The sequence below is a fragment of the Balaenoptera musculus genome, chromosome 3, assembly GCF_009873245.2.
Source record: "Balaenoptera musculus isolate JJ_BM4_2016_0621 chromosome 3, mBalMus1.pri.v3, whole genome shotgun sequence".
Lineage (NCBI taxonomy): Eukaryota > Metazoa > Chordata > Mammalia > Artiodactyla > Balaenopteridae > Balaenoptera > Balaenoptera musculus.
The window spans coordinates 163,432,433-163,446,324 of record NC_045787.1 but is presented as its reverse complement, the minus strand read 5'-3'; the positions used below and the strand labels follow the sequence as shown (position 1 = coordinate 163,446,324).

Genomic DNA, 13,892 nt, shown 5'->3' with positions numbered 1-13,892 from the left:
GTTTATGGGGTGATTTGGAAGAACCCTCTAAGACTATATATGACGAAACAGTTAAAATCTATAAACAATTCCTACAAAGGAAAAGGCAAGGAGAGACAGAGATAGGGGGGTGTAGCTTCCAACATCTCTAGTTTTTTCCTTTTGAGTCAGAGGGGAGATGTCATTGGCCAATTAGACGATTTGGAAGGACAGGTGGCTGCTAATCTTCTTTGGGCACCAAAGAGAACGTAACAATTAAAAGTGGAGAGAAATGTAAGGGAGATCCTTCAGGAGACGCGCATTTCCATTTGGGGGTGGGCGTGGCGGCGGCTCCTCTCTTCAGGGGCTACCCAAATGGGACACATCCGGCAGCCTGTCCAGAAGCGGCTTTGGAAAGGACTGGAATCCGAGTCAGGGCTTCACGGGTTAAGGAGCCCATGTCACATCGGCCGTTCCAAACTCCTCCTCTCGAAACTCCTCCTCTCGCAGTGAGGTGAAGATGTTTGAAAATCACCCCACTGCAAACTCCTCCCTCTACGGGAAACCTCACATTGAAATGCTGCAAATGACTGGGGCCCCGCGTGCAGTCGCGTCAGGGCCGCGCGAAGCCCGGGTTTCCAGAGCCGACACAGAGGACAGCAGCCCGGCCCGGGGCGTGACAGGCAGAGGCTGGGAACATGAGGCTCGCGGGCTGCGGGCTGCGCTGGGCCGTCGCCCTGCTCATCGCTGCGATGGCGGGTGCAGGTAAGGCTGGCTCCAGAAGCCCGAGCGGGGTGCGGGTGAGACCGCGAACTTCGGGAGCCCCTTGGTAATTTTTTTTGCGGGGGAAGAGAACGAAAAATCATTCCACCCTTGGGAAACTTGTGGGAAAATGGCACGAAATCCTTCCCAAATGGCTGGAGGGAGCACTAAGGGGAGCGCGAGGGTTGGGAGGGTCTGAGGGGTCTGGGGGAGTCAGGGGAATGCGGGATGCGGCTTTCCCCACAAGTCTCCACCCGATTGCAGACCCTCTTGTCTTAGAGCCGGGTACGCGGGTCTCCACCAATGGGGGGAGGGACCCCCTTCCAGAGTTATTCTAGGGGTGAGAGTGACCCGAAACCCGGCTGCTCAGCCTGGTCCCCGGCTGCACGCTCAGGGTTGTCTGCGGGCGCGCCCCTGCGCCGGTTCACTCTCAGGGGTCACGGCGGCGGTCAAGTTGGCTTTGTGCTGCCCAAGGGCGCTGCTGGCTCCCGGGGCCGAGAGGAACGCGTCCATCGCGGACCCCGCACCACGCTTCCGCTCAAGGGCACCGCCTTCAGCCCCGCCCCCGAGCTCCCATAGGGCGCCATTCGAACAGGCGAGCCTCGAGCCACTCCCCTTGGCCAATGGGAAGCGGTGGCTGCGGAAGCGCGCGCGGCGCCGGGCGGGGCTGGCTCAAGACTAGCGGCGCACCTCGTTCTCGGTGAGGAGGTCCAAGGAGATTCCTCAGGTTGGTCCCAGCTCCTGTCACAAAGGAGGCGTCACGTCCCGGGCCCCTGGAGAAGCTCTGCTAGCGTGGCCGAGGCGCCCGCCGAGCGCCTCGGCCCCCTCGGCGAAGGCCTCAGTTTTCCCCTCGATCTGTGGCGAGGCCTTCGTCCTCACTTTGTCCTCGGGGGCCGCCCTCACCCAGCCCTCCCGGGGCATGTTCGCAGACGTGCCCCCCAGGCCACCCTCAAGGCCTTGTTTCCTTGCCAGGCTGAAACGTTGCCTCAGAAACTCCCGCTCCTCCTCGATCGGATGCGAAGGGCACTTCGCGGAGACCTTCAGCCGAGCAGGGGCAGGGACAGAAAGTCAGGGACCGGATGAACCCCTCGGGTTGCCTTGTTTGTTCAGAGGCGCTGAATGGGTTCAGCTGAGCTTCCCACATGACAACATTTCGTTTTAGAGGGTTTGAAATTTAGATTTAGGCAAGAGGCTAGTTGATGCACCATCCTGAGTTGTCTACTGGCTGCCAGAGGCATTTGACCTCGCTCTGGAAAACAGAGAAATGGTCCTTTTCCTACTTACAACCAGCTGGGCCTAGAAAAGGATTGGGATTGTCTGATTAACAGGATGCAGGAAGCTTTTTTTTTTTTTTTTTATTGGCAGGGAGGTGGCTTTGAACTCTTGGAATCAGTACCTGTGACATCAGTTTCCTCTGGGAGGAGAGGAAGGGAGGTTGAACATGGCAGAGAATTACTGTAATAATTCAGCCATTCAGTTGTAAGAAGCAAAGGGAGAGTGGCTTGGTCAAGAGACACTTGATTAGCCTGTATTTCACGTGCGATCCACTCCTTTCCTAAGAGGAAATGATGGCAGTGAAGTCTTGAGCAAGATGTGTTGCTTCCTTCAGTTTCCTCTTTCACTGGGTGGCGGAGGATCTGGTGTATTTTGGGTCTCAAGGAGGCTGAGCGTCTGGTGTGTTCCCCAGGCTCCTGAGAGCTAGCTGGCAGCTACTAAGTATCTTCTCTGGTGTTAAAACAAGGATGTACATTTGTAGCAGCCGTGACTACTACAGTTTGCCCCGAGGGGGAGGGAATTTCTTGTCTGTCTCCTTTGGAAATGAAAGTAATTGGAATCTTAACTGCATGCTTTCCCTTAGCCAGATCAAAATCAGTTAATAGTTGTGTGTGGCGTCTCAAATATGCCAAGGACACATCCAGACTCAGAAAGTAGAGTGGTCCCGCTAAGAGTTGTGTCTGCTTTAGCAGCAAGCCCCAGGGTTATTCATTGATCATTGCCAGGTATATTTTTCTTCCAGGGCAACACTGGCAAAAGATAGGGAGAGTGTTTTTGAGACTGCAAATCTTTAAGAGAAATATGTGCCTCATTCTGTCTTTCCACAGTATTCCTGCTCTTATCTGTAGGGTTCCTCCCCTGATAAGACCCAATTCTAGATGCCTTTTTTTGCTCAGTGCTTGGATGGCCTTTCATATTCCACATTAAGTACATTAACAGCATCCACACTCTGCCCCGCTGTCAAGCAAGAGACCATGTGTTGCTAAGACACTGTGGAAGTAGCCAGCAGTGAACAGTGATAGAAACAGGCTACCCCTCCCCAAAGGCAACAAAATCTACCATCGAGAGATCACCCTTGGGGAAAATACCTTGACGACACCTCGTGTGGAAAAGAGCACTGGTAAAAGGATGTCTCATTCATTTTCCGCTGAGTCTGTTAGCTCCCGCCATTTCTTTTTCAAGAAAATGATTCCATGTATTATTTTGATTTCCCTGAACAACCACTATCTTCAGTAACAGAGGAAGGAAAACATCGAAAGCATTTACCACCTCATTTGTGTGCTGGAGAAAAAGCAGAAATGTGTATTCCCCTTTTCTGTTTCGATAACGTTGTTCGTGACCTGTCATTCATGACAGGAGAGGTCTAAAGGGCTAGAGTTTAGTTTTTTTTTGTTTTTGTTTTTTTTTCTAAGGGAGGGTGCAGTGTTTATGTAATTTTAGGCATCTCCAGCATGAGGAGATAAGGGATTGGGAGCTCCAGTTTGCTTTTGCTGAAATTCAAATGAAACTGACATAGAAAACCCAAATCTTGCTTCTGGAACAGGGAGAAAACAAGAAAGAGGTGTGGTTTCTTTGGGCTATGGTGTTTGAAACAGGCCTAGTTCTGACCCATGGTTCAGGACTGTGTTGCCTGCTGTGGAGACACCCATCTGCTGTGCTGTCCCTCGGTGCTCACTGTTCCTCATCCCCGTCCCCACGAGCAAGGCTATGGGATTTATTTCCCAGCTGACCGTTCCCTGTAACGGTGAAATCCATTCACTTTTCATTTAAACACTGCCTGGAACTGTTGGCCAGCTTTTGGATGACCTGTTCAGACAGAAATAGGTAGTAGTGGGGTCTTCCTGTTGGTGGGGTCTTCAGCTGTCTATGACAAGCAAATATTTGATTCACTGTTGCCAGGGGAAGGCTTGTTATCCAGGGAAGGGGGTTATTGTTCTTTAAAGGGCCTTAAGATGTTTTAATATTTCTAACCTTTCCAGGAGCACATTTTGTGTGTAAGATGATTCCTTGTGCAAAGTGGATTAGTGGCAATCGAAACTGCAATCGCCTGGTTGGGAGAGGGGATGACAGAAGGTCCTCCGGGATCCCCACTGTGAATGCCCCTTGCCTGAACTTCCTTTTTTACTTTTTTCTGAGAGTCCTGGAATTCCGATTGCTTTTTGCCCACCCTGTGTGCCAGGATCTAGAAGTGAGTCATTTCCTTTTTCAGGCATGATCACAATTCGGTTGTGAGTCAGTGGGGTGTGGGGCGTATTGTAGAGGCAACTCTGAGGGAGATATCCTGTTTGGCTCATTAGCTGGGCGTGATGCATTTATCAGTCTGTGTTCTGATAGCAGTAGGTTCCAAAGCTCAGCTCATTCGCTTCTCTTGAATGAATGGGCTCTCCACTGGGGCCACCTCCAGCCTGGCCTCCTTGTAGTTCAGTTACCAAGTTCTGTTGATGCTTGTCAACACTCTTTGTATTTCTATCTTTATCACCTGTAGCCTCCTTGTGGCCCCTCCTAATCTCACCTGACTGGTTTCCTAACCTCTGGCAGGAACCTTGGACATGATCTTTGAAGACTCAGAGTTTTCCTTTTGAAATTGAGGTGTAATTGACATACTATAAAATGGACAGATAAGTAAAGAGTTTAGTGAGTTGTGATAAACATCTGCTTCTATGTAACCGCCTCTCATTAGGATCTAGAGAATTTCTCGCCTCCCAGAAAGTTCCCAGAAAGCCATTTACACCCAAGCCTGTCTGTCTGAGCACCTCACTACACTGCCTCTCAGGGAATCTACACAAAAGTGCTGGGTGAACCATCAAAGTAGAAATGGATGAAGGGATACATTATTCTTCCATGGATCCCTTTACCAGAAGTGCCAAATCAGGTTTCTCCATCCGTGCATGCATATTTGAGAACTCAAATACATACATATACACACATGTACACATAAATACATAAGTAAGTAAGTAGCTGTTTTTAAAAGAATAACTTTTACAAGGAAAAGCCACCCAAACGTTAGTTTCATTGTGCTCCATAGACTCCAGGGCAGTGAAAGATGATCTTTTTGCAAGGTTCTCCAAAAGTCCTAAAAAGGCAGAACATTCCTTGACAGCTGGAATCAGGCCATGGAAAGTCATCCGCCATCATCTTACCTTTTCCTGGCATTCTGTGGCTGCAGTAAAAGGTTTCCTCCCTCTTGTATAAATGTAATACACGCATCTGGGTAGTGGAACAGTTTACCAAAGGAAGCCAGAGGAGAGTGATAAAGTACAGCATATGGTGTCCCATTTCTCCAGGAAGGTGGTTTTCAAACTAGGTCCCAGAGCCCCTGACTCCCATAGCCCTCAACCCAGGCTCAAGATTGGGTTCAAGGCTGAGTGAAATGTTCAAGGGCCTCCAGAGGTCTCTGGCCTTGTCAACCCCCATCGGAATGACCAAAGCCACCAAGAGCCGACAAAAAGGGAGGTTTATTGAATCAGGGGAATTAAGGCTAATGCCAGCAATAGGCATTGACTGATATCTTAGTTCTTGCACTTAATCATTTTTTTCTTTTGTTTAAAAAAAAAAAAAAACTCAAGAATAAAGCATTCTTAGAAGAAAACCAAACAACCTGAAGTGAATTAAAGAAGGCCCCTTGCCACTATTTCCTATGCAGAAGCACAGATAAGACTTTGTTTCTTCCAAAAATGGGATCACACTGAAAACTATTACAAACTCTTCTGCCCCTTGCTTTTTTCCCCATTTAGCAAAATACTGTGGGCAGCTTTCTACAATGTCACAACGTAGGATGATTGACATCACCTTTTTCAGTGCCTCTACAGGATCTGCATTATTATTAGGTATCGATTTTGCATGTGTGACTACATATTTCCATTTGAATATAGGCATACCTTCTTAAGTTAGGTTATGTATTAATTACCTATTGCATATCAAATTACCCCAAAACTTAGTGGCTGAAAACAAGACACATTTATTATCTCCAAGTTTCTGTGGGTCAGGAATTTGGAAGCAGCATAGCCAGATGGGTCTGGCTCAGGATCTCACATGAAGTTGCCATCTAGATACCCCAGGAAAAAATATATTTGCAGGGGCTGCAGTCATCTGAGGGGTCAGCAGGGGCTGAAGTTTCCCTTCCAAGATGGTGTCCTCAGTGGCTTTTCACAGAAGCCCTCAGGCAATCACTGCATGGAGCACCTCAGCGTGTGCAAAGGGCTTCCCCCAGAGTAAGCAATCCAAGAGATTCTGGAGGAGGCTGCAGTGGCTTCATGACGTAGGGTCAGAAGGCACAACTCATCACGTCTGCCTTTTTCTATATATTAGAAACAAGTCCAGTGTACACGCCAGGCGTGGGGAATTAGGCTCAGCTTTTGGAGGGAGTGTCATGGAATTTGTGGTCACATTTTAAAATACCACTGGGCTTCCCTGGTGACGCAGTGGTTAAGAATCCGCCTGCCAATGCAGGGGACACGGGTTCGAGCCCTGGTCAGGGAAGATCCCACATGCCGTGGAGCAACTAAGTCTGTGCGCCACAACTATTGAGCCTGTGCTCTAGAGCCTGCGTGCCACAAGTACTGAAGCCTGTGCTCCGCAACAAGAGAAGTCACCACAGTGAGAAGCCCGCGCACCGCAACGAAGAGTAGCCCTCACTCGCAGCAACTAGAGAAAGTACTCACGCAGCAATGAAGACCCACCAACGCAGCCAAAAATAAATTAATTAAATACATAAATAAATAAAAATACCACCAATTGTTCCCCCCTTTTCTCTATTATAAGAAAAGTTTTAGGGACTCCCCTTGTGGTCCAGTGGTTAGGACTCCGAGCTTCCACTGCAGGGGGCATGGGTTCGATCCCTGGTGGGGGAAGTAAGATCCCGCATGCCGCTGGGCACGGCCAAAATAAACAAACAAACAGAAAAAGCTTTGGACCTCTTTTGAACTTGACATTGTTATACACCTGTGTTAATATTTCTTCTGGCTCCCAGGGACTTTGCACTTTAAATTTTGACAGATTCTGCCCTGTTGCCCTCCTCAGAGGTGGAATGTGGAAGAGTTCCACTTTTCTAAAATCTTTCCCCGGCAAAGGTGATGGACCCGGCCCTGATTTTTGGCATACCTATTGAACAAATTTTACTGTGACTGTGTCAGGCCTTGGGCTCTGACGGTTTCATGCTGAAAGGATGAAAAGGACATTCCTTACTCTCAAGGAGTTTAAGTCTAGGCTGGGGGATACAAAATAAACAGATGCTTTCGATACTGTGTGTTAGGAGTGAGAAATGGGTGTTTTAGGGGCTCATGGGGGTGCCAAACCCAGTTTTGGGGAAGGTCAGCTTCAAAGCTGAACTGTTAGGGACTTCCCTGGTGGTCCAGCAGGTAAGACTTGGCACTCCCAATGAAGGGGGCCTAGGTTCAACCCCTGGTCAGGGAACTAGATCCCGCATGCCGCAACTAAGAAGCCCTCATACCGCAACTAAAAGATCCTGCATGCCACAACTCAGACCCGGCAAAGCCAAAATAAATAAATAAATAATTAAATAAATAAATAAATATTCAAAGTTGAACTGTTAGCCAAGCAAACAGGTAGGTGTTGGGAGGGGGCTTTGCAGCAGAGGGAACTGCAGGGATTTGGGATCTGAGGTTGTGAAATTTTTACCAGATCCAGTACGGAGGCAGAGAATGCCATTTCCATAAGACTGTAATTCACACTGCTTTGGAGTGGGGACAGTTGGTGAAATCTGGTGACCTCAGGGCCTCCCTCTTCCTTGTTTATAGAGGTTTCAGGATGGCATTTTATGGGGAAAATAGATGTCTTGCAGATGGGTGTGTATGAAAGGAAATGGGATGGGTGTAGGGAACACCGGCCATCCGTCCGTGAGCTTGGAAAAGAAGTATCCAGGCATGTTCTTTTGCTCCCTTCCAGCTGTGGGCCACCTTCACCTCTCTGCCACCTTATGTCTTGACTTTAACTTAGATGGAGACCACACTTCCATTTTGGCTAAGAATGGGATGAGTTGGAGATTCATAGCTCTTCCTTCATCATCATAAGGTCTGACTTTCACAAGTCTTCCAGCCCTAAAGACTTGTTTCCCCACTGATGCTCCCCAAATCTTTATCCACATTCACTGTTCATTTTAAAGAACTGCAGTGGGGACTTCCCTGGTGGCACAGTGGTTAAGAATCCGCCTGCCAGTGCAGGGGACACGGGTTCGATCCCTGGCCCGGGAAGATCCCACATGCCACGGAGCAACTAAGCCCGGGTGTCACAACTACTGAGCCTGCATGCCTAGAGTCTGTGCTCTGCAACAAGAGAAGCCACCGCAATGAGAAGCCCATGCACTGCATCGAAGAGTAGCCCCCGCCTGCTGCAACTAGAGAAAGCCCACACGCGGCAACGAAGACCCAACACAGCCAAAAATATTTAATGAAGAAAGGAAGGAAGGAAGAAAGAAAGAAAGAAAGAAAGAAAGAAAGAACTGCAGTCATCTAATGTATGTCATCTTTCACCTCAAGGACTTGGAAAAAAAATTACCTTCTTATTTTGGGATTATATTCAATGTAAAAAAAAGTTGCAAAGATATTACAGAGAATTCTCATACCCCTCATCCAGTTTCCCCCAATATTAACATCTTACATACTACAGTACGTGTCAAAACTAAGAGATTAACATTTGTATATTACTATGAACTCCAGACTTTCTTTGGATTTCATCCATTTTTTTCCTTAATGGCCCTTTCCTCTTCCAAGATCCAATCCAGTATTTCACATCACATTTGGGCCCTAAAGTCTTTGATCCTAGTCTTAACCAGTTGGTCTCCCAGCTCTTTTAATCGCATACCCTCATTGGTTAAAAAAATTTTGAGGAAGTCCTCCCTAATATAACTATTTATCATATACTGTACTAGTGTATGATGTACATTACAAACCATAACTATACAGAAAAGCAGAAATGTTAAAAAGGTGAGATAAAAATCAGACACACAACATTTAAAAATATCTTGTTATTCGTGATGGCTTCCTACTAGTTAGTTAAAATCTGAAATTATGATGTAGTCAGAGAAGTGTTTTTTTGCAAAAGTGATTCAGATTCTTTTTCAATTTCTTTTCTCTTATAGGTTATTACAAGATATTAAGTGTATAGTTCCCTGTGCTATACAGTAGGTCCTTGTTGGTCATCTATTTTATATATAGTAGTGTGTATATGTTAATCTCAACCTCCTAATTTATCTGTCCCTCACCCCTTTCCTCTTTGGTAACCATAAGACTGTTCTCTGTGTCTATGGGTCTATTTCTGTTTTGTAAATAAGTTCATTTGTATCTTTTTTTAAAGATTCCACATATAAGCAATATTGTATGATATTTGTCTTTCTCTGTCTGGTTTACTTCACTTAGTATGATAACCTCTAGGTCCATCCATGTTGCTGCAAGTGGCATTATTTCATTCTTTTTTATGGCTGAGTATTAAGGGCAAGTTAATCATTAGCAATTGGGCACAGAAGGCCACATTTCAAAGGGTGTCCTTGATCATTTTGATTTTTTTTTTTTGGCTTGACCTTCTATCATATCTGATTAGGTCTCTTTTTATCTTGTACGCTGAGGGTAGGAGGGGCAAAATGCTCATTAATAGGAATAAACTTGGGACTTCCCTGGCGGTCCAGTGGTTAAGACTTTGCCTTCCAGTGCTGGGGGTGTGGGTTCGATTCCTGGTCGCGGAGCTAGGATCCCACATGCCTCGTGGCCAAAACATAAAACAGAAGCATTATTGTAACAAATTCAATAAAGACTTAAAAAAAATAGGAATAAACTTGTCAATGCTGCCATCTAAGGTCGGGAAGTTTGCACATTTACATCCACTCACAGCTCATCAGCTTAAACTCAGTCCCATGGCCACACCTAGCTGCAAGGAAAATTGGGAAATTATAGATCCTCTTTTGGGTCATGTGCCCAGCTAAAACTTGAAGGTCTTAATAATATGGAGAAGGAGGAGGAGAACAGATACTTGGAAACATTCTTCAGTAGTCTCAGAGCTAAAGAATTATTAATGGAAATTCTTTTTTTTTTGCAGGCAACAAAATTTTAATTTACCTGTAACCGTTTACTAGACAAAGTGTAGATGATTCACGTCTTCTAGGTAATACCACCATGGATAAAAACAAATTATGGGTGTTTAAAGAGAATATCAAAGGAAAAAAAATCTAAATACATAAAAAGCCCCAAAGTGTGTAAGATCTTGAATCTTCCTCTCCCATATCCAGAATGAAGGAAGGAGAGACTTCTCCCATGAGAAGAATCATTAAAGGATCTACTGTCTTCTGTTCTTTTTGTCTGGAGTTTTCTCCCAGACAATGCATTCATTAATTGCCTTTGTGCAAGATGAGCTAATGAATAAATTTTGCACAAACCATTAAACTCTTTTTTTGGTTACGGCTAACATTCAAAATAAATTAATGAAAGAAAAGACATTCTTAATCTTCTTACAAAGGTAATGAAAAATATAAGAAATGTAGCCATCAGTTAAAACTTCTATTTTACATACTATTTGCCTTCAGAACATCTGACTAATCAGGAAAATCCTGTTAGCTTCTTTTTTTGGGGGGGGGGTCTTATTTCCTTATCCTGAGATGAACCAGATCATAATTTTTATTGACTGCATTACTTTAGATTACAAAGGGGATCAAAGTTTATATTTAGAGATTAAAGGATTAGTACCAGGTTTTACCAACCAATAAAAGTTTGCTTTGATCATAGATCACACATAACAGTGCATTCTAAATCAAAGCATGATATCTAAAACTAAATGCAGTCAATATTATTTTGTTCTCTTTTCCAAAGTGCAAAAATCATATATTTTAGAAAACTTCCCAAACACTTACTTTGTCCTCATTTTTATCTCAAAATCCAAGTCTTTGTTTTCCTAAGGAAAGTTTTCTCTTGATTAGATCTTTTGTTACTGTGTCTGTCCCATTTCTTTTGATCTGACTTTTAGTTATATGATTATCTTTTCTGCTGGATCTCTGCTCACTGACCTCTACATTAATAATTTCTCATAATTTTTATCTCTTTATAGTTCCTTTCTACGTACTGGAGAAAGCTTTTCAAGTTTTCCTCCAGCTTAATGCTTTTACAGCCTCAATTTTCCTTGGTACTGTTTCCAATACAGATTTGTAATATGCTAAATAATTTTCTTTTCTTTGTTAATGTGCACCCAGTTTCTAATATTTTGTTCCCATAGACCAATGGATCCATACTTTGGACTCAACAACCATGATGCCAAAATCTCGTACTGGGGACAAATCTCCCTTTTGGATGTGTTCTTTGCATCCTCCATGATACTTAAATTTCGGTTCATGAAATTTAATTTGTTGTGCGTGTTTCATTTCCTGGGAACTTGACTGTTACAGTAGGGTTGTATTTCTGGTTCGTTCTTCAGTTGGCAGGAAATAGACACAGGGAGCATGGTCGTTTCTAATCCTGACCCTGATCCTTCCTTCTCCTTTCCTTCTCTCTCAGTGGAAGACAAATGTGGGAGAAATGAGTTCCAGTGCCGAGATGGGAAATGCATCTCCTACAAGTGGGTTTGCGACGGGAGCGCTGAGTGCCAGGACGGCTCCGATGAGTCCCAGGAGATGTGCAGTGAGTCCCCTTTGGGCGTGACACGCGTCCTAACCTTTTTTTTTTAACTCTTTTTTTTAAAATTTAAGTATAGTCGATTTACAACGTTGTGTTAATTTCTGCTGTACAGGGATTTCCCTGGCGGTCCAGTGGTTAAGACTCCACACTTACACTGCAGGGGGCCAGCGTTGGATCCCTGTTTGGGGAACTAAGACCCTGCAAGCCATGACACAACAAAAAAAAATTTTTTTAATAACTAAATAAACATTTCTGCTGTACAGCAAAGTGATTTGATGATACCGGATGACAGACTCGGTGGAAATTGGCCAGTGTATTGATGTATTCAGCTGTGAATTGGGAAATGGAGAGAGACGATATTACTGGAACTGGAACTTTCCTTTAAAGCCTTTTTTTTTTTTTTTAAATTGAGGTGAAATTCACATAACACAAATTAGCCATTTTCAAGTGATCAGTTTGAGACGGAGGGGGTAGGGATAAATTAGGCGTTTGCGATTAACATATACACACTGCTATATATAAAATAGATTAACAACAAGGTCCTACTGTATAGCACAGGGAACTATATTTAATATCCTGTGATAAACCGTAATGGAGAAGAATATATATATATATATATATATGAATCACTTTGCTGTACACCTGAAACTAACACAACATTGTAAATCAACTATACTTCAATTTTTTTTTTTTAATTAATTAATTTATTTATATTTTTATTTTTGGCTGTGCTGGGTCTTCGCTGCTGCACGTGGGCCCCCCCTAGCTGCGGCGAGCAGGGGCCACTCTTCTTGGCGGTGCACGGGCTTCTCATTGCAGCGGCCTCTCCCGTTGCGGAGCACAGGCTCTAGGTGCGCGGGCTTCAGTAGTTGCGGCACGTGGGCCCAGTAGTTGTGGCCCGCGGGCTCCAGAGCACAGGCTCAGTAGTTGTGGCACACAGGCCTAGCCGCTCCGCGGCACGTGGGATCCTCCCGGACCAGCGCTCAAAGCCGTGTCCCCAGCATTGGCAGGCAGACTCCCAACCACTGCGCCACCAGGGAAGTCCTACTTCAATTTTTAAAAAGCCAAAAAAATTTAAAAATTACAAAAAGTAAAGTTCAGTAGCATTAATACATTCACAATGCTGTACAACCACCACCTCGATCTCATTCCAAAACCTTTGCAGCACCTAGCTTCTAATTTTTACCAAGCTCCATTAAATGTCCTTCATTTTGACCCAGAAAAGTGGGCTCGGCACCCCCTGTCAGAAAACTCTGGGTTTTTCCCTTGCAAAGCTTGGACTGGCGAGGCGGGTTGGTTTTCCCTCTGGGTTAAGGCTCAATCCTTTTTCTTCCATAGTGTCTGTCACCTGCAAGACAGGGGACTTCAGCTGTGGGGGCCATGTCAACCGCTGCATTCCTGAGTCCTGGAGATGCGACGGCCAGCTGGACTGCGAGAATGGCTCAGACGAGGAAAGCTGTCGTAAGTGGGGTCACCGGCCTGGTGGCCCGTGGGTCCTGGCCTTGTCCAAGTGACCCAACCAGGTTCCTGGCTGAGGTCGGAGTTTGTTCCCCAAGCTGAGGGTTCTGTGAAGAAACAGGCCGCGAGTCTTGGAGGGGAAGGCACTTTGCAGCTGGTTCTGTCTTGGCTCTTTGATTTTATTCATTATTTATAATTTCATTTTCAATTGCATAGGTTTTTTGTTTTTTTTTGTTTTTTTAACAAAATAAGGCTCTTTTAAAAAAAAAACAAAAAACCCTGGGGAAAATTTAAATAACTGAGATCACATCAAATATTCAAGTTCACAAAATATGAAAACCCTTAAGAGAGTCTTAAAAAAAACTAAAAAGGAGGAGTTCCCTGGTGGCCAGGTGGTTAGGATTCCGGGCTTTCACTGCCATGGCCAGGGTTCAATCCCTGGTCGGGGAACTGAGATCCCACAAGCCATAAGACCCAAAAAGTGAGTGTTTGCTTACATTTACCTTAGAAATGCACGTCTAACCTTGGTTAGTGGTCATCTGATGAAACAGCTTCCTGGGGAACATTTTAATAAATTTTATTTATTTATTTATTTATTTTTGCCTGAGTCGGGTCTTCGTTGCTGGGCGCAGGCTTTCTCTAGTTGCGGCGAGTGGGGGCTACTGTTCGCTGCGGAGTGTGGGCTTCTTATTGCGGTGGCTTCTCTTGTTGCAGAGCACAGGCTCTAGGCACGCGGGCTTCCATAGTTGTGGCTTGCAGGCTGTAGAGCGCAGGCTCAGTAGTTGCGGTGCACAGGCTTAGTTGCTCCGCGGCATGTGGGATCTTCCC

At 45.2% G+C, this 13,892-nt stretch overlaps 1 protein-coding gene across 1 annotated transcript in view; it reads left to right on the top strand.

The window, feature by feature from the left end:
* Positions 1–516: 516 nt before the first annotated feature.
* LDLR (low density lipoprotein receptor) overlaps positions 517–13,892 on the top strand; it is a 37,140-nt gene continuing 23,764 nt past the window's right edge. Inside the window, exons 1-3 of the mRNA XM_036846588.1 lie at positions 517–723; positions 11,487–11,609; positions 12,945–13,067. Coding sequence (XP_036702483.1) covers positions 657–723; positions 11,487–11,609; positions 12,945–13,067 — 313 coding nt within the window. The 5' untranslated portion in view covers positions 517–656. The remainder of the gene's footprint in view (positions 724–11,486; positions 11,610–12,944; positions 13,068–13,892) is intronic.